The sequence below is a fragment of the Leptonychotes weddellii genome, chromosome 5 (genome assembly GCF_054177405.1).
Source record: "Leptonychotes weddellii isolate Sample4059 chromosome 5, ASM5417740v2, whole genome shotgun sequence".
Lineage (NCBI taxonomy): Eukaryota > Metazoa > Chordata > Mammalia > Carnivora > Phocidae > Leptonychotes > Leptonychotes weddellii.
Window position 1 is genome coordinate 5,736,227 of NC_138373.1, and position 26,458 is coordinate 5,762,684.

At 40.5% G+C, this 26,458-nt stretch overlaps 1 protein-coding gene across 1 annotated transcript in view; it reads left to right on the forward strand.

The window, feature by feature from the left end:
- The first annotated feature begins 8,888 nt into the window (after window positions 1-8,888).
- ARPC1A (actin related protein 2/3 complex subunit 1A) overlaps window positions 8,889-26,458 on the forward strand; it is a 29,356-nt gene continuing 11,786 nt past the window's right edge. The window contains exons 1-4 of the mRNA XM_006750970.3: window positions 8,889-9,020; window positions 14,174-14,266; window positions 18,733-18,837; window positions 25,947-26,169. Of these exons, the coding sequence (XP_006751033.1) occupies window positions 14,203-14,266; window positions 18,733-18,837; window positions 25,947-26,169 (392 nt within the window). The 5' untranslated portion in view covers window positions 8,889-9,020; window positions 14,174-14,202. The remainder of the gene's footprint in view (window positions 9,021-14,173; window positions 14,267-18,732; window positions 18,838-25,946; window positions 26,170-26,458) is intronic.

Sequence of the window (26,458 nt, forward strand, 5' to 3'; positions counted from 1 at the left end):
ACACAAACACACACACGACTTTTAAATATAGGCAGCAAAACAGTAACCAGGCATTTAGACCAAGGGGAAAAGTGTATTATGAGCATTAGGTTTAGCAATTAGGAAGACTACTGTGGGACTAGGTACAGGAGAGGCCCTCAGCCCAGTCTTGGAAGATAAAGGAAGGCATCCTGGAGGAAATCATGTCTTTGCTGAAGCCGAAGTATGAGTAGGAGTGGCTCTCCCTCAAAGGGGAGGGAGAGCATGTGGGAATGGAAAGTGGGAGTGGGGAGGACCAGCTGGAGCGAGCTTGGTGGCAGGTAGCAGCACGTGAGCTACGGTGGCGCAAGCAATCGACATTCGGTGACCTTACACGCCAACCCCTGCAGGCACAGACAGTTTTGGAATTAGTGCAGTGTGAGCAACCAGGTCTCCACCTTTCCACACTACTCTTCTCTTGGGTCTATCAAGACAGCTGCCACAGCTCTAACCATCCTATCTTCCCACAACCATGTTTAAGACAGGGCAAAAATAAAGACTTCCTCACCATCCTTTTTCTCAGGGAGCATATTTATTCCCAGAAGCTCCCTAAGAGACTTCTTGAGTCCTGATTGGCAGAAATGGGTCACAAACCCTTCCCTAAGCCAATTAGCAGCAAGTGGCAATGTGGTTGCCATATAAGGCAAGGAACATCTGTGGCTCATTCCCAGGGAACCACCTGAACAAAAGTAGTGGAGCCAAGAGGGTAAAGGTGATGACGTGTGGAGAGCCAGAGTGTCTGTCACACAGAGGACATGGTGAGAGATGAAGGTGACAGAACATAGGAAACCTTGATGACTTGTTATGGAGTATGGACTTTATTCGGAGGGCAAGAGAGGTTTGTCATAATTCAATTCACATTATGCATTTTGGGCAGGGAATACAATATAAGCAAAGTTGTGTCCCACCCACTGCAGCACACCAGAAGACACGTGACGTCAATTTGTGCCACTGTTTGTGATGTTGAGTTTGACACTTGATGAAGGTGGTGTCCACCCCAACTAAAGAACATTCTATAAAATAACTGGTGTGGACTCTTTAAGATTGTCAATGTTGTGAAAGGCAGAAAGAAAGAAAGGAAGGAAGGAAGGAAGGAAGGAAGAAAGAAAAGAAAAGAAAAAAGGAAAGAAAAGAAAGAAAGAGAAAGAAAGAAAAGGAAAAAAATGGCTAAGGAGCTATCATATTAGACTACAGAAACATGACAATTAAATGCAGCAAATGATCTTGGATTGGCCCTGGGATCAAGAAAAAGAAATTGACGGGTGCCTGGCTGGCTCAGTGAGTAGTGTGTGTGACTCTTGATCTCAGGGTTGTGGGTTCGAGCCCCATGTTGGGTGTGTAGAGATTACTTGAAAAAAATTTTAAAATCTTGGGGTGCCTGGGTGGCTCAGTCGTTAAGCGTCTGCCTTCGGCTCGGGTCATGATCCCAGAGTCCTGAATCGAGCCCCACATTGGGCTCCCTGCTCAGAGGGAAGCCTGCTTCTCCCTCTCCCACTTCCCCTGCTTGTGTTCCTGCTCTCGCTATGTCTCTCTCTGTCAAATAAATAAATAAAATCTTTAAAAAAATTTTTTTTCATCTTTAAAGAAAAAAATTGCTAGGAACCAAACAAGAACAGTTATGCTCATAAGCAAACCAGTCATTTCATTCAGTGCTCTGACAAAAATATTCATCAGACTTGCAATTTTCTACCACTTTAAATTTGTTCCTGGAGAAGCACTCTTTGTGTTGGTTAGCTTCCCTCCAGGTGTAGAATTACTCAACTTTTCGCCAACAGTTTCATTTGGGACTGTGACAACAAAAGTAGTCCACAATGTATCTGAGATATAAGCACAGAAAAGCAAAGGTACACTATATAACACAAATTAGAACTACAGTCGTCGTCCCAGGTTAACCCATTTCTGAAAAAAAGTCTAAGATCAAAGGAGCCTATATTAGATTATTTTAAATGAGAAATAAGAATGCATGCACTGCCTGCCCAAAAATTCTAACCAGTTTCTCTAAATATCACTAAAACCCTCTTAAACACCAATAAAACAATTCTCCAAACATTTCCACATAATATAAACGTTTTATATGCTTACATGTATCACTACCTAATTATTTAACACTTAACAAACTCCATAGTGATTACATTTGCCAGCAGTATGTGATGATATACACTATATTAGATGAGAATTAAATACTCCCTATAACCTGCAACAAATGTACTGCAAAGCAAATGAACAATGTGATAATGTGTAAAAGATATATAATTAATGCAATAGAATTTAGCAAAATAAAACACAAATAGAGCCATTTTTAAAAATAATTACTTACCAAGTGATTCTGGTAATGGAGGACTAGGGTGACAGACAACTCTCCCACTAGCGATAACTAGAAAGGTGGAAAAAATATACAAAGATAAGAGATAAGAGAGAGCTAATAAGGTAGTAAATACCAGGTCAATATCCAAGAGAAAAGAGAATATCAGAGAGTGAGCCTAGCATTTGAGGACTGCTTCACCCCAAGGACTATTTGTTGATTCTAGACCAGGTGGTTGAGACCCTACCAGTACTTTTATTTATTTTTTTTTTTTAAAGATTTTATTTATTTATTTGAGAGAGAGAGAATGAGAGACAGAGAGCATGAGAAGGAGGAAGGTCAGAGGGAGAAGCGGACTCCCTGCCGAGCAGGGAGCCCGACGCGGGACTCGATCCCGGGACTCCAGAATCATGACCTGAGCCGAAGGCAGTCGCCTAACCAACTGAGCCACCCAGGCGCCAAAGAGCCTACCAGTACTTTTAAAAGTCTATCATACTATAGAGACAAAAGATGCAGTTCAGGACCCTCCAAGGACAAGGGTCCCGGCAAACGTCTGTTATAGTCGTCAGGGATCCCCAGAGAAACAAAACCAATGGGAAATAGACAGAAAGACAGATACAGATATAGATACACAGTTATATCAGTAGATACCCAGATATAAAAAAGACTTAGTAAAAGGAATTGCCTTACATGATTATGGAGGCTAGCAAGCAAAAAATCTGCACAGTTGATATTCCTGTTCAAGGCTGAAGGCCAGAACTGCTGGACAACCAGAAAGAGCCAATGTTCCAGTTCAAAGGCCGTCAAGAGGAAGGAATTCTCTCTTACTAGGAGGAGGTCAGCCTTTTGTTCTATTGAGCGGTAAATAGATGCTACTATTGGATGATGCTCACCCACAGTATGGAGGGCAATCTGCTCTATTCAGTCTACCAATCTAAAAGGTCAATCTCATCCAAAACCACCCTCACAGAAACACCTAGAATAATATTTGACCAAATATCTGGGTATCCCGTGGCTCAGTTAAGTTGACAAAATTAGCCATCACATCTGTGCTTTGGGATGGGACACTAGGATCCAATCCTTGAGAAGAATGTGAATTAGAAGATGAACATTCTTCTCAAGGATTGGAGCCCAGCTTTGAGTCATCTGAATGACCCAGAAAAATCTCAAATCCTAAAATTAGATTAAGGTGATCCCAGACTGCTGACATCCTCAGGCACTTGGCAAAATTAAAATGAAAATCTTATCTGGGCAAAGATAAAATCATTTCAGGTCTCAAATTATTCCTACATAATGTAAAAATTAAAATGTTAGACACAACATTGATAACCAACCATATAAGAGGACAAGAATACAAAGGAGAACCAGTCAAAACAACAAGCTGGTAATAGAAACAATCCCACAGGAACTTCAGAAAATGGCAAATACACGGTATTTACAACAGAATTAAAATGTATGACAAGGATAGTATATAACTATGCAGAAGAATAATAATGGAGTTAAGGTAATCTAAGACCTTTGCATTATCCAGGAAGAGAGAGTACTAATCATTGGTGTGCTCTGTAGGACGAAAGCCCTGATCTGCAGCCTTTGCTACTCTCTATGGTATAAATGCTCCCATGGTGGCCAATTTCAAGCTACCAATAAGAGGTTACTGAACATGAATTTGGGAAAAGAGAGCACAAACTGTTCTCCCAAGCCAGTGTGCGCCTGCTCCAGCACACCTCTAAATTAGTTCTTGAAAATGGAATAATAAAAAACAATCCAGGGCACCTGGGTGGCTCAGTTGGTTAAGCGACTGCCTTTGGCTCAGGTCATGATCCTGGAGTCCCAGGATCAAGTCCCGCATCGGGCTCCCTGCTCGGCAGGGAGTCTGCTTCTCCCTCTGACCCTCCCCCCTCTCATGCTCTCTCTCTCTCTCTCATTCTCTCTCTCAAATAAATAAATAAAATCTTAAAAAAAAAAAAATCCAAAAGACGGCAAAAAAGGAGAGAGGAAAAAAACAGAAAAGTCAGGACAAAAATAAAGCATATAATAAGATGATCGAGTTAAATTCAAATATATCAGTAATTAAGTGTAAATGGATCGATATTTCAGTTAAAAGATAAATATACCATAATCATAAATTGCAACTGCATGTTGTTTATGAGCAACACATCTAAAAGCATAAGGTAATAGAAAAGTTGAAAGGAAAAAAGAAAAAAAAAGATATACTAGGCAAACCCTAACCCAAAAAAAGCTGGTATATCAGAGGAGCAAAAGCACTATTAGAAAGGAATATTCCGGGGCACCTGGCTGGCTCAGTTGGTAGCCCATGGGACTCTTGATCTCAGGGTTGTAAGTTCAAGCCCCACATTGGGTGTACAGCTCACTTTAAAAAAATGGGGGGAGTGCCGGGATGGCTCAGTCAGTTAAGCATGTGACTCTTCATTTCGGCTCAGGTATCATGTCTCAGGGTGGTGAGATGGAGCTTGGAGTCAGGCTCCCTGCTCAGCATGGAATCTGCTTCTCTACCCCTCTCTCTGCCCCTCCCTTCACTGGTGTGGCTGCACTCTCTCTCTCAAATATTTTTTTAAAAAAAGGAATATTTCATAATGATACAACATCCAACTCACAAGACATAACAATTCCATAACATAGAAGCACCTAGAATATAGCCTCAAAATATACAAAGAAAAAAATAACAGAGAGTGGAAATAGACAACTCCACAACACTTGGGAGATATTAACACAACTTTCTTAGTAATCAAAACAAGCAAGCAAAAACAAATTAGTAATTAAGCTAGAAATGATGCAATTAAGGCAGAAATCAATAACAAAAATATAACTTAAAACTCCTATGTTTAAAAATTAAGAAATGCCAATTCTACACAAACTCTTCCAGAAAACTTAAGAGAAAGAATACTTCTGAACTCATTATGAAGCCAGAATTACTCAAATACCAAAACCAAAAAAACAAAAGAATTACAAGAAAAGTAAACTTCAAAACAATATCCTTCATAAGCCAAGATTCCTTTTTTCTTTTAAGTATTTGCTTTGACTTTTTTTTTTTGTTATTACTTTTGCTAGTATGTCTTTGAGCAAGTTGCTTACAGCCTCTAAAGACTTTTTTTAATGTAATCTCCACCCCCAATGTGGGGCTCAAACTCACTATCCCAAGATAAGAGTCACATGCTCTACCGACCAATCCAGCCAGGCACCCCTTAAATTGTTAAATTCTTTTTTTAAGTTTTATTTATTTAAGTAATCTCTACACCGAATGTGGGGCTCGAACTCACCACCCCAAGATCAAGAGTTGCATGCTCCTTCAACTGAGCCAGCCAGGTACCCCTAAATTGCTCAATTCTTAAGAAAAATTTTAGCAAAGGAATACAATAACGTATAAAAATAATGTCAAGACTAAGTAGGACTGGTCAACCCTCTCAGGTCCCCTCCCTCTTCGGGAGCTTTGTACCATCACTTCACTATCACTCAATAAACTTTGTTTTGCTGCCCACCAAAAAAAAAAAGACTAAGTAGGACTTTTCCCAACCATGCGAGTTTATCAATCAATATATAAAATCTAGGAAAAAAACAGGAAAAAAATCTATATAACCTTGGATTAATCAAAGATTTCTTAGACATGACACCAGATAAATGGACTTCCTCAAAATTAAGAACTTCTGCTCTTTGAAAGATATTAAGATAATAAATGAAGAGAAGCCACAGACTGGAAGAAAACAATTAGGAAACAATAAACTGTGACAATCAACTTGGTACATTATGTTCAAATAATAACTCCACAATTTATAGAATACTTTTAATAAGCCAAGAACCGACAAGCATTTTATAGACATTCTCTATTTTAATCCTAAGACCAACCCTAAGAGGTGGATACTATAGAGGTGGAAACTATTATCCTCATTTGACAGATGAACATAAGAGAAATTGATTGACTTCTCCAAAGTCATATAGATAGTAAGCTGCAGAGCCAAAATTTGAACCCAGTTCTATTTATTTCCAATGTCAATGAACTCTCTTAAGTACTCCATCATACTATCTTTCTATTAAAATAACCTAAGTTTGCCTAACATGGAAAAGGCGTCAGAAGCAAAATGTGTTAAGTGGCCGTGGCCTCCAGATTTACAGGTTAGTGAACTACAGATTTTACTTACCAAATTCGGAAAACAATACGTGGTATTCATAAATTTGCTCATGTGTTTGTCTTATAAGAATGGTATCTGTGATAGTAGGGTATTTATATACCATCTGAGACTACCTTATGCCTCTAGACACCCCACAAACTAAGTGGTCCCATCCCTGTGCTATGGAAACGAACTGGGTAAGCAGCCTAGAGTGCAAAAATTTGCACGCAGTTTTTAGTCCTCTGTACTGAATTGTACAAGATCCTATCCATAGGAAACTTTCCCTCCTTGGAACCATATAGGACAATATCTAAAGGAGTGGGCAATAAGCATAATTAAGCATTAACAGAGTATGCATTTATGTTTTTGTTCTTTGCTTATAGCTTTTATAGGCATTGATTCAATAAATATTTCCAACAGTCTTTGTGGTGAGTAGGTGGTAGGCATTAACCCATGGAAAATACAAAATAGAAGCAGAGGGGAATCTGGCTGGCTCAATTGGTAGAGCATGTGACTCTCGATCTCAGGGGTCGTCCGTTTGAACCCCACATCGGGTGTAGAGATTACTTTAAAAATGTTTTTAAAAAGAAAAAACAACAAAATAGAGGCCAAATGGCAGTAGTGTTCACTGTTGCTCAGCTGGGGTTCAAGGGAGAACCAATCTTCTTACCCTTCAAACCACATTCAGGATACTAAATCAAGGCCCTCCTGAGCAGATGGAAATCCTTAGGCCTTTGCAAACATGTAATCTTCCTGACCTATGATTGGGTACTTTCCTGATATAAGCCCTTCCTCCCACTCACAACTGGTAGTAACCTTTGTGTTTTTTGAAATCTCAGACTGTTTATTTCATTCATTCGTACTTTCATTCAACAAATATTAAGTAGGATCTTCCAGGTTTAAGGCATTGTGTATTTCCTTGTATTTAAAATTATGTGTGAACTGATCTTATCCTAGCTTCTGGGCTCCTTGAGGACAGAAAGATCTTACCCAACTCTTCCATACATCTATTGAAATTTTTAGCACAAATCTTGGCACTTGGTGAGTACTCATTAAATACTTGATGACTTGAAGTTTGACCAATTTCCAATTCAATCCTCTTCTTATTCCAATTGAATCAATAAAGCAAACAAAATCATTCCATGATATTATCCAACCCTTCACTTCCTCCCATTTCTAAGCACCACCTTTCCTGGTACTAATTTTTTAAAAGAGAATCCTCATTTGGCATACTAGATCAGTGTGATTATGCATGTAAAAAAACAAACACTAAAAATAACTCACCCTCCTTGGAACTCCAACGGCTCGTATAACCAGGGCATGACGTGATAATGGGAAATGCTCTGGACCAGGTATCAGGAGTCCAGCCCTGGCACCAACTTCTATCAACACCTTCACCAAGGTCTATTGATTTATGTGTTATTCTCATCTATCCGGATTATAAACTCCTTCAAAGAAGGAACCGTCTTTTGTAAAGAGGTGGGATCTAAATAAAACAGTTGGTATTTTGACTCTGGATACCAACTCTACATACTTCTGGATTAGTTCATGTAACTTGCAGACACATGAGGAATCCTTGCTTCCATGTGTGCTGTCCTTCCTAGGCCAAGATGTTGGGAGGGAGGTAATTAATTTAAAATGATCGTTCTGCTCTCTCAATCTGTCCTCCATCTCCCTAGGACCAAAGACTTTGTAGCCATGGGGCAAAATAAAACCAATTTCCTTCCAGTGCATTAGTGCTCCTTGGACAGCTGGATTAACTAACCCTACAAAACGGTGTGGCTCTGAAATCAGGATGTTTGGGGTCAAACTCATAAGCCCCCCCAAGCACTCTGTTGGTGACCTCCAGTAGCCCCGACGAAAGGAGTGCTGCTCCAGGATTTCTATGGGTTCAAGGGCACCAAGTCTAGCTGGAAGTGGGGTTCAGGGCATTTCGTAGAAGCCGCATCTGCAGAGCAAGCACTGTCTCCACGTGTTTGGGGGGGTGATGAATGTGGCGCCATTTTGGGAGCAGGAAACAAGTGATTCCGACCGAAGAAAGGTCGAGAAGCTTCCTCGGGGAGGGCCTCAGAGGCTTTCCACAGAGAAACTGGCTCTTAAGAGGGAAACTTCTCTCTGAAGGGAGAAAAACGTAGTCGTTCGTCGGGTCCCTGGCTCGCTCTAAAAGGCCTCAGCCCTCGCTAATTCATTTCCTGACAAAAGCACTTGTGAAAGCATTAACGCTCCACACGTCGGTCCGCGAGTCTGAGAAAACTTTATGAAGAAAAAAATGAACTCTCCACGCGCCTCGCCACCACCTTCGAGGCGGCGTACCACGCCGCTCGCAAGGGGCCCCTCACACGCCGGCCCCTCCCCCGCCGCAACTGCGCCGGACCCCGGCCGCGCTCCCAAGCTAAGCGCGTGCGCAGACCACCGCGCGGCCGCCCCGCGCAGGCGCCGAGGCCATTTCCGGGATCTGTCAGCCGCTCCCTCTGGGCCTCGGTCCTCCGCCCGCGTCCGCCGGAGCCTGTTCGCGTCGACTGACCAGAGTCCGCGAATTCTCCGCTCCGAGCCGGTCCGCACTGCCCCGATCCCAGGTAAGGGACAGCAGGGCGAGCTCCTGGCCCTGTCGGCCTGCACTGGCCCGGCCTCGCACCAGACTTGAACCCGCGGGGGCGGTGAGGCGGGGGCTTAGGCCGCGGGGCCCAGGGGCTGAGGGGCGGGCCGGGTCTGCTGGCCCGGCCTCCGGAGGGGCGGGGATCCCCATTCTCCGTGGGGTCCGCCGAGCCTCTGGGGTTCACACACACAGATCGCTTCTCTCGAGATTTTCCAGCTCCGAGCCTCCTTCAGTGCCAGGATTAGCGCTCCTTTACCTGCGCTTCCGTAGCCCTGTTTGCTCCTCTATGAGGGGCATTTATCACAATCTGTAAAATCGTAGTAATGAGATGACCTTCCTCCTAGTCGAGCGTCACGACGGAACGTTCCTTTCTTTAGCATCTAGAATAGGTACTGCGCGCGGTGGGCGACCCTGGAATGTCCCGCTCCTGTGTAGGGCAGCCCTCAATCTTTCAGCTCTTGGGGGGCCCTCCCGAACTGCAGAAAGACCCTCCCCCGAGTTCTTGAAGCTTCCTCCGCTCGAGTGCCGCCTTCTCTTAAGTCAGTATTGCACACACCCGGCCCTACTCGCTCCGTGGAGCCTTTTATGTAGCCCCTTTGACGTTCCAGCCCCTCCAGTAGGACTGCCCATATTCCAGTCCCGGCACCACCACTTCGTTGGGAAGATTGCTTCTCTGAGTCCCTGTTTCCTCGTCCGCAGTAGGAATGTTCTTAGGACTATTATTATTAATTATTATTATTATTATTTACTTATTTATTTGGATCAAGTTAGTTTATTTGCATTAATTGCCTAGACTAGTACCTGGCCCAGAGTAGGTGCTTAATAAATACTCGTTATTCCTACTGTTTGGGCATTCTATGCATATCGTCTTCCGTTCCTTTCCTACCCCCCCACCTCCGCCCAGACTTGAGGACCAGGAAAGTGTCAGATGTATTTATGTTTCTGGCCCTATCCCTGTGCTTAACTACACTTCTGGGAACATGGTAGACACTTAATAAATTGTAGCTTAGAATCTGATTAGAAAGCCATCTGTTCTCATATGCAGCTCTGGAACTTGAAGGAAATGCTAACCTACTTTTTATCTACTTCCATTCATTTCCTAAATTACCGAAGTTATCCAAGTTCTGCTGTTTTCTTTTTTAAATCAATTTTATCTCACCTTTTTGTTTCAGGTGTGTCCTGGGTTTTTCAGGTATCTAAGGAAAAAAGGAGAGGATATCAGTCTGGAGGGTGTTTTTGCCCTGTTAGGGAGTGGGTGTAACTGGCTGCTTCCTACCAGAGAGTATTCGGAAACCTTCCAAGGTTAATTCATCTACTTATCACAATTAGAGGAGGGGATTATCTTGGAAAAATAAAACACTTGCTTGGAGGAAGAGTGGCGGTATTTTGATCTAGTTAACTAATCCTATGCTGAAACAAATTCTGCATAAAGAAGTTTAAAATGATCTGCTGGTAAGGCTGGTGCCTGGCATTGAAACCTTGTCTCTGAACCTTGTGGAGGGTGTGGTGACCTTGTTGGAGTACCTGGGATTGCTGGGTTGGGTAATGAGAGCAATTAGAAACTGGATGAATCACAGTGTTGGAAACTGACCCTAAACAGGGAGCTGAAATCTTTACAAATACTTTCAGGCTTCAGGGCCAAGAATTCAAAATATATGTAGACGTTTCCAAGTTCAGAGTATAATAACCAGTGTGTGCTTTTAGAGATGGTTCAAAAGCCTTGGGTCAAAGGAAGAAAGGGAACTAATTCAGCATCTCTTTTGGGCTAGGCTTTGTACTACATGTTTTCACATGTTACCTCATTTAATCCTCATACCTACAGCCTTGGGATGTCAGTGACATGTCCATTTTACATATTTTTAAAAAATGAGATTTTGTATTGTTAAGTGACCTGCCCTGGGTCTCATAGCTAGTATGTGACCAAGCCAAGGTTCAAACCCAGGTCCCCTTGGCTCCGGAGACCATGGCAACCAAACATCAGACTGACTGTATTCAAAGCGGTAGGTAAAAAAAGGAGTTGGGTTGTAGGGGGAGTGCTTGGAATCATACTATAAATCATTATAAGTCATTTTTCCTTTCAGCTCTGTATAGTAAAAGCCTAGCAATAGAAGCTTGTCAAATTTTGTATCACCGCCTTTTTTGTCTGTCCCTTTTTCTCCTATCTACTCTCATTAAGACAAAAGTTTTCAGGTTTCACTTAAATACTAATCACAGTTTAGAATTAGAATTATCATGCTGTGTCAGGAGGTATCTTTTTCTTGGTACAGATTCCAGCTATTGCTCTCCTGCAGTCACTGAGTTTGATGAAAACAGACTGTGTTTACTGGGTGCCTTATAAACGTGACAAACATGAGTGTTGTCTTACTCTACAGACTTATAATATCCACATGATTATAAATGAAGTACAGGTCTGAGTGTATGTCCAAATATGGAACTTGAATGATATAACAAATTTAGAAATGCAATTTTAGGAGTAATTATGCCATTATGTAAATGTTTACCTCTTTTGAAAGCTTTGCAACTTTGCTTAAAAAACTGAGTTGAGGGATGCATGGCTGGCTCAGTCAGTGGAGCATGCAATTCTTGATCTCGGCATTGTAAGTTCAAGCCCCACTATGGGTGTAGAGATTACTTAAAAATAAATTAAGTCTTTTTTAAAAACTGAGTTAAAGAATGAGAAAGTCTTTGCAACTGTTCTTTTTTAACTATACACGAAATATGTGCTTTTATTGCATGTAGTCACATTGAATTATTTGTAGGCCAGTTTTGTTTTAATTAAATGAGCTTATAAAATACAGCTTTCGAACTAAATTGCTTTTATTTTTTTTTCTTTTTTTTTTAAAGATTTTATTTATTTATTTGAGAGAGAGAATGAGATAGAGCATGAGAAGGGGGAGGGTCAGAGGGAGAAGCAGACTCCCTGCTGAGCAGGGAGCCGGATGCGGGACTCGATCCTGGGACTCCAGGATCATGACCTGAGCTGAAGGCAGTCGCTTAACCAACTGAGCCACCCAGGTGCCCCTCGAACTAAATTGCTTTTAATTAAGGAGATATTTGTGACACAGTATGTTATTTTGAGTAACTTATGAGTAAAACCTGTTGTGATGGGTAAGCATCTGATATCAGATATAAGAGAGAATCATGCAGTGAGCATCTGGATGTTTGTTTTAAAAAACACATTAAGCAGCCTCATTTGAATTCATGTAAACATTTTTTTTTTTTTAATTTCCAGTTAGAGGCTTTTTCTTTACATGAAAGTTGCAGTTTGCTTTCTAGAATATGTAAAAATAAAAACCCAGTGACCTAAATAAATATCTTCACTTTAGAATAGTGAATATGAAACACTGACATTTCTCTGCCAGTTCAAGATATCCTATGTTTTATTTAAGGGTGTGCTTAATCTCTTTTTGACCTTTGGATTCCTTTACAACAGTTAGCAGAGACATTTCTTCTGCTTTCCACTGAGATTGATTTCTGCTTTGTCTGCTGAACTTCGATTGTTCACTTCATAACCTTCTGCTGTCCTTTCCATTCATTTTCTATTTACATCAGAATTCCTGTCTTACATTTCAGTCTCCACCCTAGGTTAAAGACTTGTACTGAAGTGTATTGAAACTTCAGAGTGTTGTGGGAGTGCCTCTTAGAAATGATAAAGGGGAGGAGGATCTGGCTGCTTTTGAAAAAAATTTCTCTTATTTCAGGTAATGGTTGCCTCTTTGGTGGATCCAGATTTGGGTATCTATGAAATAGAGAATTTTATTTGACTTTGAATGTAATGGTGTGTCACAGATTCCTGCTTTTCATTTTCAGTAGAAAGTTTAAAGAGCAATGTAACAAACACCTGTATAGTATACTCTTTTTGTAGATTTACCAGTTGTTAACATTTTGCCAAATTTGCTCTTTATATATCTACTTGTCCTGAACTATTGAAAGTAAATTACAGAAGACATCATGACACTTCATCCCTAAACGCTTCATCGTCTTTATATCCTAAGGGTTAGAACGTGCTCCTATCTAATGGCAAACAGTTATAGTTAAGACATTGAAAATAACTTCATATTGTTATGTAATATGTAGTATAAATTCATATGTCGTTTATTGTACAAAATATGTCTTCTATGGCTATTTTAAAAATATAGATTGCAATCAAGTTTCATTTGTTGAATTAGAACACTCCACACCCATTGCCTCTTATGAATAGTACAGGCCAGTTGTTTTATAGGATAGCATATATTTTGGTTTGAACTGTTTATTCCCCCTTTGTGTTATTTGACTAATTCCACCTCCCTTTATTTCCTCTAAACTGGAAAGTAGGTCTGGGTCTTGATTGGATTTAGAGCAAATACGTTTGGCAGAAATACTTGATAGGTGGGTTGGCCATATTACCAGGTTTCTCCAGGATAGTCCTGTGACCTGTTGTCATAACATAATTAATAATGCCCCTTTTTGCTTTCTTAAACATTTTCTGGTCTGGATAAGTGGTCACTATTTTTTTTTTAATTTTATGTATTTATTTGACAGAGACACAGCAAGAGAGGGAACACAAGCAGGGGGAGTGGGAGAGGGAGAAGCAGGCTTCCCGTGGAGCAGGGAGCCCGATGCGGGGCTCGATCCCAGGACTCTGGGATCATGACCTGAGTTGAAGGCAGACGCTTAACGACTGAGCCACCTAGGCGCCCCAAGTGGTCACTGTTTTTAAGTGATGATGTGTACTTTGTGTTTCCTCCCATCAGGAAGCCCATCAGATTAGATTGTTCCAGTCTTTTCAATAATAAGTTTGATCCCTTGGTTAAGATGGTGACTGCCAGATTTTTTTTGTTGTTAAGGCTCATTTTTCTCTCTTTGAAATTAGTAAATAATCTGTGGGATGATAATTTGAGACTGTGTGAATATCGTGTACCCCGACAATCTTTAACCCATGGTTTTAGAGTCCCTTGATGACCCTTGACAGAATAAAGTATACCTTGGTGGTTACAATGCTTGTTGTATTTAAATGATTAAGTTTTGACATTGAGATTGATTTTTTAATGGGACAGTACTGTTTTATTTATCCCCAAACACTTTGGGATCCCCAGACAACTTAAATATGTGTTGCCTGCCATTTTAAATGCTTTTTTCTGTTGCTTATTACAGCTTTCTATCCTTTGAAAACACTAAGAATAATGTCCCTGCATCAGTTTTTACTAGAGCCAATCACCTGTCATGCCTGGAACAGGGATCGTACCCGTAAGTATGCTATTAATTTTACTCCTTTATTTTGGTGCCTTTGATATTTTTATATGTAAGCACTTTTTTAGGGATCACATACTTGTGTCACATGTGAAAAGGGCATGGCCATGGATTCGAAAGGAAACTAGGTCAGTTGTTTGGTTTATAGATAAGAGAAACCAAGGCCTAGAGTTGCCAGTGGAAGGACTTTCCAGTGGTTAATGTTAGAGCCATTGCTAGCACCTAAGCCTTCTGGCTCTGTGTCCATATCTTTTTCTACAGTACCAGTTGGAGAATGGTTTATATCAGAGGCATCTTTCATTGCCTTAAGAGCCCAGCGTCTGGAATGGTTGTGTAGTGATGTCACAGTCATCCAATATTTAGTCAGAATACTAAGACCTAGAAATAAGCCATTACAGAGACATATAGTTTACTCCTGATGTGCTAAGAGCAGTATTAGCTACTATTTACTATATTATTTTAATAAGCTTGAGTTTCTAGTTTTCTAGCTCCAACCAACTAGAAAGGGATGGAAAAGACTCTTAGAAGTAGGCACAGTACAACAAGCAAAGTGACAGAGTATGTAAGAGGGAGGCCAAAAAAACCCCTAAGAACAGACAGAAGTGTAGTAGTGTGCCCATGAGTTATTTTTAAAAATTAAATTATATTCACTGTCTTCTTTAAAATAAAGCTTTATTGGGGTGCCTGGGTGGCTCAGTCAGTTAAGCATCTGCCATTGGCTCGGGTCACGATCCTAGGGTCCTGGGATCGAGCCCCGTGTCGGGCTCCCTGCTCAGTGGGGAGCCTGCTTCTCCCTCTCCTTCCTCACAACCCCGAGATCATGACGTGAGCTGAAATCAAGAGCCAGATGCCCAACCTGCTGAGCCACCCAGGCTCCCCCTAGACATACCATATTTTCATCAGTTTATTCATCAGTTGGTGGCCATTTGGGTTGTTGCCACTTTTTGGCTATTACAAATAATGCTGCTGTGAACATTCACATACCAGTTTTTATGTGGACATATGTTTTCAGTTCCCTGAGTTTATACCTAGCAGTTGAATTTCTGGGTCATATGGTAACTATGTTGAACGTTTTGGGGAGCTGCCAGACTGTTTTCCAAAATGGCTATGCCATTTTACTTTCTCACTAGTAGTGTATGAAGGTTCCAGTTTCTCTGTGTCCTTGTCAACACTTATTATTATCTGTCTTTTTTTATTATAGCCCTGTACCCACTGTATTCTCGTAGGTATAAAGTAGTATCTTGTTGTAGTTTTGATTTGCATTTCCCTGTCGATGACTAATGATGTTGAGCATCTTTTCACATGTTTATTGGCTATTTGTATACCTTCTTTGGAAAAGTGTCTATTCAGATCCTTTGCCTATTTTTATTTATTTATTTATTTTAAGATTTTTATTTATTGAGAGAGAGAATGATAGAGAGAGAGCATGAGAGGGTGGAGGGTCAGAGGGAGAAGCAGACTCCCTGCTGAGCAGGGAGACCGATGCGGGACTCGATCCTGGGACTCCAGGATCATGACCTGAGCCGAAGGCAGTTGCTTAACCAACTGAGCCACCCAGGCGCCCTCCTTTGCCTATTTTTAAAATTAGGTTGTCTGTTTATTGTTGAGTGATGAGTTCTTTCTATATTCTGGATATAAATCCCTTACACAATACATAATTTATAAAATCTCCCATTCTGTGGGGTGTCTTTTCACTTTCTTGATGATGTCCTCTGAAGCACAAAAGTTTTTAGTTTTGAAAAAGTCCAGTTTGTTTTTTTCTTTTGCTGCTATGCATTTGCTGTTGTATCTAAGAAACCATTTAATTCAAGGTCACAAAGATGTATACCTATGTTTTCTTCTAAGAGTCTTACAGTTTTAGCTCTTATATTTACATCTTGCATCCATTTCAAATTAATTTTTTGTATAAGGTGTGAGGTAGAGAGCCCAACTTCATCCTTTTGCATGTGGCTCTCCAGTTGTCCCAACACCATTTGTTGAAGACTATTCTCTCCTTAATGAGCTGTTTTGGTACCCTTGTCAATAACCAGCTGACTGTAAATGTGAAGGATATTGGACTCTCAATTCTGTTCATTGATCTTTATGTCTGTCCTAATGCCAGGACCACACTGTCTTGGTTACTGTAGCTTTGTAGTAAGTTTTGAAATTGAGAAGTGTGAGTTCCAACTTTGTACTTCTTTCTCAAGATTCTTCTGGCTCTTCTAGGTCCCTTGCATTTCTGTATGAATTTAAGAGTCAGCTTATTAATTTCTGCAAAGAAGCCAGCTGAGATTTCGATCTTTCAATCTAATATGTAACATGACAGGATGGTGAATCTAGAGCTTCTATTTTGTGCTCATCTCACAGTTTCATAGCTGAGTTTCCTATGTCTTCTGTCTCTACTTTCCCATGTAAAAATGGGTTTTTGGAGTATTTCCAATTATTTTTAGTAGAAAGTTATCATTGTTCTCATTTAAACTACTTGATAAACTTGATAAATATTAAGACATAGTTTTGTTATTATAATTTGAAATTTGTAGCATTTTTCAGCTTTAGATTCAGATTTGGCTTTTGAAGCATCTTAGAAATTTAGAGAAATATATATAACTGGTTTTGAGAGCTATATATTTATCTGGTTCCACAGTTTCATCTGTAAAACAAGTGTAACTTTCCTAAGGAGGGAAAGGAAAAGTAATATAATAGAAAGGGGTAGGACTAGTAAATGATCTAAAGTCTGAATCATAGATCCTAATTTTAATTATAAGAAATCAGTGTTTTCGGTATCTGAGTGGCTCAGATGGTTAAGCAGCTGCCTTCGGCTCAGGTCATGATCCCAGGGTCCTGGGATTGAGTACCACATTAGGCTCCCTGCTCACCAGGGAGTCTTGCTTCTCCCTCCTTCTGCCCCTCCCCCCCTGCTCATGTGCACGCTCCCTCTCTCTCTCTCTCACAGTCTCTCTCTCAAATAAATAAAATCTTTAAAAAAAAGAAAGAAATCAGTGTTTTGGGGTTTTTTTAATGGATGAACTAGAAAGAGTGAAAAATCAATATAAATTCAAAAAAATTTATCATATATATGTATATTCTTAATATTTCAAATTGGTCTGAGAGATTTCTCTTGAAAACAGAATTTTATTTTGTGATTCATATTGGCTTTATTGTAAAGGAAAGCTTTGATGTATTTAATGAGCAGAATCAAGTTTGGGGTTTTTTTGTTTGTTTTTTGCTTTTGTTTTTTTTTTTGGTGTTTGTTTTTTTTGGTAGATCGATTCCAACCTGGGTGCATGATAGCAGTAATGAGAATGTTTGAGCTATTTTCTGTGTTTCAGAAATTCTAACAGAAAGTAAATATTTGTTGCTGATAATGTTGGATAGGTGAACTAAAATGTCAAATATTTTTACTATGGGCTAAAATTTTATCAGCAAAGTATGATAACATTGTTTAATTCTTTTTTTTTTTAAAGTGGGAGTTCCACAGTTTTTTGTTTTTTTAAAGATTTTATTTATTTATTTGAGAGAGAGAATGAGCTACAGCATGAGAGGGGGGAGGGTCAGAGGGAGAAGCAGACTCCCCGCTGAGCAGGGAGCCCGATGTGGGACTCAGTCCTGGGACTCCAGGATCATGACCTGAGCCGAAGGCAGTTGCTTAACCAACTGAGCCACCCAGGCGCCCAACATTGTTTAATTCTTACTGATTAGAATCTTTACTTAATAGTTTTATATGTCTCTAGTAAAATGAATTTTTATTTTTTTTTTTTAAGGTTTTATTTATTTGAGAGAGAGAGATATCATGAGCAGGGGGCAGAGATAGAGGGAGAGGCAGACTCCTCACTGAGCAGGGAGCCTGATGTGGGACTCGATCCCAGGACTCTGGGATCATGACCCGAGCCGAAGGCAGACCCTTAACCAACTTAGCTACCCAGGCACCCTAAAATGGATTTTTAAATTCAGTTTTTCTACAAAACATTTTAAAATATGGGATCCAAGTAGAGGTAAAAATAATAAGAGGAATTTTTCAGGGGTAAATCTTGGGAACCATTTTTTTAAAACAGATTTCTTACTCCTTCCTTGAAACTATTTTTAAAATGCCGACTCTTGGCATGCCTTGCTGGCTCATTTTGGTGGAGCATACGACTCTTCACTTTGGGGTTGTGAGTTCGATGTTGGGTGTAGAGATTACTTAAATAAATAAAATCTAAAAACAAAACAAAACAGGGACATCTGGGCGGCTCAGTCGGTTAAGCCTCTGCCTTCGGCTCAGGTCATGATCCCCTGGTCCTGGGATTGAGTCCTGCATCCGGCTCCTTGCTCAGCAGGGAGCCTGCTTCTCCCTCTGCCTGCCACTCCCCGTTTCTGCGTGCCAGCAATCTCTCTGACAAATAAATAAAATCTTTGAAGAAGAAAAAAAAACAACAACTGTAACATATCTCTTTTTTGGTGACAATTTCAAGTTTAGGTGTTAACTGTTGACTTTTTTCCTCCAGAGATTGCTCTTAGCCCCAATAATCACGAAGTCCACATCTATAAGAAGAACGGGAGCCAGTGGGTGAAAGCTCATGAACTCAAGGAGCACAACGGACACATTACAGGTAAAGGAAGATGATACTTGCAAATTGAGCACTCTTCCATTAAATAAAGAGCCTGATAAAGTAAGTCTGCCTTAATATTTAAAGTCATGCAGCATTTACTGAGTTTTCTTTAGAAAACTTGAGAAAATAATCATCATAGTGATCTCAGTTTTGTTTTTGTTTTTTTTTTTTAAAGATTTTATTTATTTGACAGAGCACAAGCAGAGGGAGAGAGAGGGAGAAGCAGGCTCCCCGCCGAGCCGGGAGCCCGATGTGGGACTCGATCCCAGAACCCTGGGATCATGACCTGGGCCGAAGGCAGCCGCTTAACCGACTGAGCCACCCAGGCGTCCCGTGATCTCAGTTTTTAAGTGCTTCTTTTAGCCCAGCTGGTTCACAGCACTCCACTAGTATATGGAAAACACTGATCCTACTCTGAGGAGTGAAGAGCTTAGATGAGGTGACAAGATGAGAATGTGAAAACTAGACATCTAGTGTGTCAGCTGTGGGAAAACATAAGCCAGACTGTGTTCCCAAGTGAGGGGACACAGTGTCTTCCAAACGCTTTCTGTATGTTGTTTGTGGGGCGAGGAAGACATTCCAAAATACTGAAAAGGACAAAGAGTAACGTAACAAACACCCACATTGCCATCACCTAGAATTAACAACCGTGCCAGGGTATTGAGAAAACAGAGCTTTATTTTTTTTATTTTTTATTTTTTTAAGATTTTTAAATTTTTATTTATTTGACAGAGATAGAGAGAGACAGCGAGAGAGGGAACACAAGCAGCGGGGGAGGGAGAGGGAGAAGCAGGCTTCCCGATGAGCAGGGAGCCCGATGTGGGGCTCGATCCCAGGATCCTGGGATCATGACCCAAGTTAAAGGCAGACGCTTAACTACTGAGCCACCCAGGCGCCCCAAAAACAGAGCTTTAATAATAAGGAGTATTATTCAAGGTAATAGTACAGTCCCCTCCCACCGCCAGTCCTATTCCCATCCCCCAGAAGCAGTCTGTAATTTGGTATGACATTGTCCCAGTTCATTTTTAATACTTGTACGTGGGGCGCCTGGGTGGCTTAGTCATTAATCGTCTGCCTTCGGCTCGGGTCATGATCCCAGGGTCCTGGGGTCGAGCCCCGCATCGGGCTCCCTGCTCCGCCGGGAGCCTGCTTCTCCCTCTCCCACTCCCCCTGCTTGTGTTCCCTATCTTCGCTGTGTTGTGTCTCTGTCAAATAAATAAAAATAATAACAATACTACTACTAATACTTGCGCGTACACATATATGTATTCATAAGCAGTTGTCAGTACTCGGGGCTGGTATGTTCAAGCGCTACATAAATGGCGTCATGTTGTGCATCTCCAGCTTGCTTTTGTATTTCACGTTGTTCCTGAGTTCTGTGTTGATCAGGTTTATTCCTTTTAACCACTGTTTAACAATTCATACCTTGTTTATTTACTGTTCTCTCCACTGAAGGATGTTTAGGTTGTTTGCAGTTTTTCCTGATAGTGAAGTGCTAAATCGATCATCCCTGTGCAGGTCTCTTTGTACATGCGTGAATGTTTGTTTATGGCAAACTTGTACTGCTGGGGTGTGCACATGCTCAGCTTTGCTAGGCATGGTCATACTGCCTTCATCCTGGCCCCCTGGTATGGGAATGCTTATCTTCCCCCATCCCACACGTACTTGATACGATCAGAGGGTCTGGTGAGTGAAAGGTTGTGTCTCTAGAAATTGCATTTTCCTGATTAATAAAAAGGTTGAGCATATTTTCTGATGTTTATTAGCCATGCTGGATTTCTTTTTCAGACTTACTGTTCATTACTCCTGATCATTTTTCCATTGAGTTTTTATCCTTTTCTTGTTGATTCATGGAAGACAGGACCTTAAAGCATTGGCTCTGAGGCAGTTTCCTGAGTGTACATTAGCTTTCATCTTTGACAAAAACTCTCGATGAATAGATGGATAAAGGCGGCAAGCAGAGTAGTGCTGAGTTTCATTAAGCAGGTATCAAATAAGGGAGGAGGAGGAGTAAGATAAAAATGGAGAATTTCTCTAATGGTTTTCAGAATTCAGTGAACCAAATCCTGATACCAGATTTCAAGAGAATGAATTGCTTTTTTGTGAGGTGGTATCTGGCTATTTTTAAAAGAACATACTCACTTACTGCTGTGCTCAGAAAGAATTCTTGTTTCTTGATCCTTACTACTATAATTTTTTCTTTATCCATTTTCTGGCAGAGTTGATTCAGCCTGTTTTGAACAGATTGGTCAAGCACATCAGAACTTATTCTCCATAACTTTTTATTTTTTTCTAAGATTTTATTTATTTGACAGAGAGAGACACAGCGAGAGAGGGAACACAAGCAAGGGGAGTGGGAGAGGGAGAAGCAGGCTTCCCTCTGAGCAGGGAGACCGATGTGGGGCTCGATCCCAGGACTCTGGGATCATGACCTGAGCCGAAGGCAGACGCTTAATGACTGAGCCACCCAGGCGCCCCTCTCCATAACTTTTCAATTACAAATTTTTCACTGCAGTCTTGGATTGTCCCTCTCTTCACAATGACATTTGCTCTTAAGTGGGCAGCAAAGTGACTGATAATGAATTTTTTTTTAATTGTGACCCTGAAATTGCCTCTAGTCCTCCAACATACTGATTAGCTTAAAGATGTCCTTCCCCCCAACCAGAGAAAAACAGCATGTTTTGACCTTCTGCCCCCTTTCCATTGTATTCCCCAGCAAAAACTCATGACCATCCCTTCTTGTTTTTGCCAGTGATTTGTATGTGATGCTAGTGAGCATAAGGAGCCAACTGACCATATTACTGAGCTAGCACGAAAGACAGAATTTATAATTTCTATTTTTGTTGCTATTGCTTTCCCATGACCTTATTTCTATTAGGTTTGGCCCATTTTCTTTACATTCCTTTGCCAGTGGCCTTGTGGCCTAAAAATAAGAACATTCATACTTTAAATTGGAATTTTAGCATTAGGAAATACTTCTAAGTGAGAAAGGGCTAAGGTGAAAGACCAAAGAAATAGCCAAAAGAGTGAAATAGTTATGTTCTTCTCATCTGCTTCTCTTTTGGAATCCTTTGAACTTGGGCTTGTTTTCATCCAAAGGTTCAAATGACATTTTTTTTTAGATCTGAAAAAAACTTTTGTTGGAAAAATCTAAATATAACTCTGTGGCAAGAGACCAGGGATCATACATATTTTCTCATAAAGATAGTTAACTACAGAAAAAAAAGAAAGAAATCTTCTGAAGTTTTCTAGAAGAAAAGACCAGTCATTACTACAGAGAAAAAGAGTATGGTTAACATCAAAGAGAAATCAGAGTCCTGGTGTTTGTTTCTGTGAGTTTCTTTTTTTGTGTTAAAAGTGATCACTCTCTTTAAAAGAAAAATTTACTATGGACAGTTTTAAACAGATAACATAAAAAAGGAAGAATAATGTAGTGAGCCCCGTATACCCATCATCACCCAGATTCAGCAGTTACCACCTCACAGCCAACCTTGTTTTCAACGCATTTCCTCCTTGTATAGTTTGGAAGTACATGCCAGACACTGTATCATTTCATATTTCAGTTTGTGTCTCTGAAAGAGAAGGACTCTTCTTTTCAATAATAACTGATACAGTAATTTTAATGGGGACCTGAATAAGGTGCACACATGGGCGCCTGGGTGGCTCATTTGGTTAAGCGACTGCCTTCGGCTCAGGTCATGATCCTGGAGTCCCGGGATCGAGTCCCGCATCAGGCTCCCTGCTCGGCGGGGAGCCTGCTTCTCCCTCTGATCCTCCCCCCTCTCATGTGCTCTCTGTCTCTCTCATTCTCTCTGTCTCAAATAAATAAATAAAATCTTTAAAAAAAAAAAAAATAAGGTGCACACATGGTTGTGATTAGTTGACATATCTCTTAAGTCTTTTGTCTATAGGTTCCCTTTCTTCTCTTTAACTTTGTAATTTATTTGTGAAGAAAACTGAGAAATCAGGTTGTTTGTCCTGTAGTGTTTTCTAGAACTTGGATTTTACTGATCGCAAGCCTGTGGTATTTTACATATTTTTCTGTCCTCATATTCCTTGTAAATTGCTAGTTGAAGGTAGGGAGTTAGGAAGTTCTTTCGTCAAGGACGCACATGGTGTCTAGTCATTGTTCTATGATGCTAGCAACTGTCAATGATCAGTGGCCATATCCATTCATTTAATAGTGGCCGCAGTGTGGTGGTATTCTAAATCTGTCATTTCCTTTCTGTTAGTTGGTTACATTTATAAGAGACACTTCCCTTCATCTACTGTTTGGCTACCTGGATGTATAGTTAGTATGGAAAAAACAGGGTAGATGCTTGAGTCTCTTCCTTTGCCTTTAAAGCCTTCTGATGGAATTAAAATGGTATTTAAAAATTTTTTTTGAATAAACATAAAATGTTAAAATAAGAGAATAAAAAAAGTAAATAAAAAGTTAAAAGCTAATGTCATCTAAAATACTTTGAAGCTGTGACTGTTTTTACAGCTTCCATACTCAAATGAAAGATGTAGCTAGACTAGAAGCATAAAACAAAGCAGAATATGGTCCCTTGTGTTTTTTTTGGAGAGTATGGATCTGTTGATTTTTAAAAGTGCCTCATGCTTAAGCACCTCAGGAATTCTTACAACATTATGTGTTTAATCAGAGTGGTGATCATATGGAATAAGGGGTGAAATTTTAGATTGTCAAAATCATCACAAAATCACTGAGCTTTCTCATTATAAGGCAATATTCTGGATGTTAGGGGACACATTTGTTTTCTATTGCTGTGTAACAAATACTGCAAACTTAGCAGCTTAACCAAAGCACATTTATTATCTCACAGTTTTTGTGGGTCAAGAGTCCGGGCATGGCTTATCTGGAACCCCTGCCTAGGGTCTTGAAAGTTGTAATCAAGGTGTCAGCCAGGGACGAGTTCTCATCAGAGGCTTGACCAGGGAAGAATCCACTTCCAAACTCCTTCAGGTTGTTGGGAGTAGAATTTCCTAGCAGCTGTAAGATTCATGTAATGTAATCTTGTCCACTAATCATGTACATCTAATCACCTTTCCACCATTCCATTGATTAGAAGCAAGTCACAGGTCCTGCCCACACCTATAGGGAGGGGACTTCCCTAGGGTCTGCCCACCACAATAGTTTCAAAGACTTCTTATTTTCAAGAAGCTTGTAATCAAGTTAAGAAAACAAGACATTCATAAAAATAACAATATTTTGCATCACACTTTGGGGAATTTATCATAGAGAGATCATTTTAACCAGAACAAAAAGGTATGTTCCTGAATGTTTATTCCAATGTTACCTATTTTAATAAATGATTGGAGACTAACAAAGCATTCAACAATGGGATGTTTTGGGAAATTATTATGATAAGATCAATGTTCTGAAATAATGCATAACCAGTACTAATTTATAAAAAGGAGAAAAAAATGTTTGTCATAGTATTAATATCATTTTGGGGGAGAAATGTGTATGGACATAAGAATGGGGGCAGGGCTTTGTCTCCTTCCTTTGTGGTGTTTGTTTCTTGCAGGTTTTACTTTTGTAGTTAAAAATAAAACTTAAAATCTGGGGCACCTGGGTGGCTCAGTCGGTTAAGCATCTGCTTTTGGCTCTGGTCATGATCCCAGGGTCCTGGGATCGAGCCCAAGTCGGTCTCCCTGCTCGGCGGGGAGCCTGCTTCTCCCTCTCCTTCTGCCTGTGCCTGCTTGTGTTGTGCTCTCTCTGTCTCTGTCGAATAAATAAATAAAATCTTTTTAAAATAATAAATAAATAAAACCTAAAATCTAATAAAGAGGGCTGCAAAACTATCCTATAATGAATGGACTTGCAGTCAAAATACACATCACTTAGAATGCACTCCCCCATATCTTTTTCCCCCTCAGTGGTGCAAATAATTGAGCAGACTATTCCTGTAGGTGAAAGAATGAATGAACTCTTCATACAACTAAAGTCACTGTGAGTTACGACCAATGGAAACTTTGATTTATATTCATTTTACTTTTTTCCCTATGTTAAGAATGATAATGATTAATTTTTAGGAAGATATCTATCATAAGAATTTATTAGTTGGGACACCTGTGTGGCTTAGTCAGTTAAGTGTCCGACTCTTGATCTCAGCTCAGGTCTTGACCTCATGGTTTGAGTTCAAGCCCCATGTTGGGCTCCATGTTGGGCGTGGAGCCTACTTAAAAAAAAAAAAGAATTTATTAGTAACATTTCTATATGTTCAGTGTGGAATTATATTTGTATTGATCCTTCACGGAGCCATCAAATAAGTAAAAGTCTGGCCAAATATGAAAAATAATCCATACATATTTAGATTTCTTCCTAGTTTAGATGCAAAGATACTCAGGGTCCCTTTCTAGAACCTATAGCATATAGAAAAGGTATTTAGGTTAGTTTAAATGACAGTGACCCTCAGAAGAATATATAATGAGTCACAATTTGTATTTTGCCTCCGTTTACTAAAGATTTTTTTTTTAATTTAATTGACACAGAGAGAGAGAGGGAACACAAGCAGGGGGAGTGGGAGAGGGAGAAGCAGGCTTCCTGCTGAGCAGAGAGCCCGATGCGGGGCTCGGTCCCAGGACCCTGGGATCATGACCTGAGCCGAAGGCAGTCGCCCAACCAACTGAGCCACCCAGGCGCCCACTACTAAAGATTATTTTAATTTACCCTGATGTTTTATTTAGATGTGACGTAGCAGATTTTCAGTTGATACCATGGAGTGAGGTCTGTTAATGAATGAATAAAGGTAGTTTTAAACCCCCCAAAATCTAATAACGAGAAAAGAAAAAGGTCTTTACACCAGATCACTTTAGAAACCTGTGAATGGGTGGTAGAATGCCCCTGTTTAATTTTGTAACCTCCACAGTCATAAAACAGCTCTGTTCTGCCTGGCCTCGTGGAGGATCCTGAGTTACAGAACTTTGCAGAGAAACCTTGCCTTTGTGTGTGAGGTGATGATCAGGACCATAGATGAGGGGAAGGTTGGGGCTGGGGAGGAAGATACCAAGCCCACTTCTAGCCCTGCCATGGCAGTGCCCACCTGGCTGACGTCTCTTGTCATTGGCCAGGCAAAGCAGATGACACCACGTCTCACTTGCAGGTATCGACTGGGCTCCCAAGAGTGACCGCATCGTCACCTGTGGGGCAGACCGCAATGCCTATGTCTGGAGTCAGAAAGATGGTGTCTGGAAGCCAACCCTGGTGATCCTGAGAATTAATCGTGCAGCGACTTTCGTCAAGTGGTCCCCGCTAGAGAACAAATTTGCTGTGGGAAGTGGAGCACGACTCATTTCTGTTTGTTACTTTGAGTCTGAAAATGACTGGTGAGCAATATCTGAGTATTTCTTATTTCTCTCTGTGGAATTATACATTTGGACCACTGTTCCTGGTGACTTCCTGAAGCACTGGGTGAAGGCTTAACTATAACTTCAGTGTTTCCTCATCTGGAGATTTTTTTTTTTTCCTCTGAAGATCTCTGTTTCCTCTGAGCAGTTTTCCTTCTTATATGCACGTTGAGTCAGATATCACATCTTTCTCATGTTGATGCAGACCTGTGGCCCCATGTTCTGATTTCCTAACTGGTAGGTTCTATAAGATGCTACTATTCTTCTC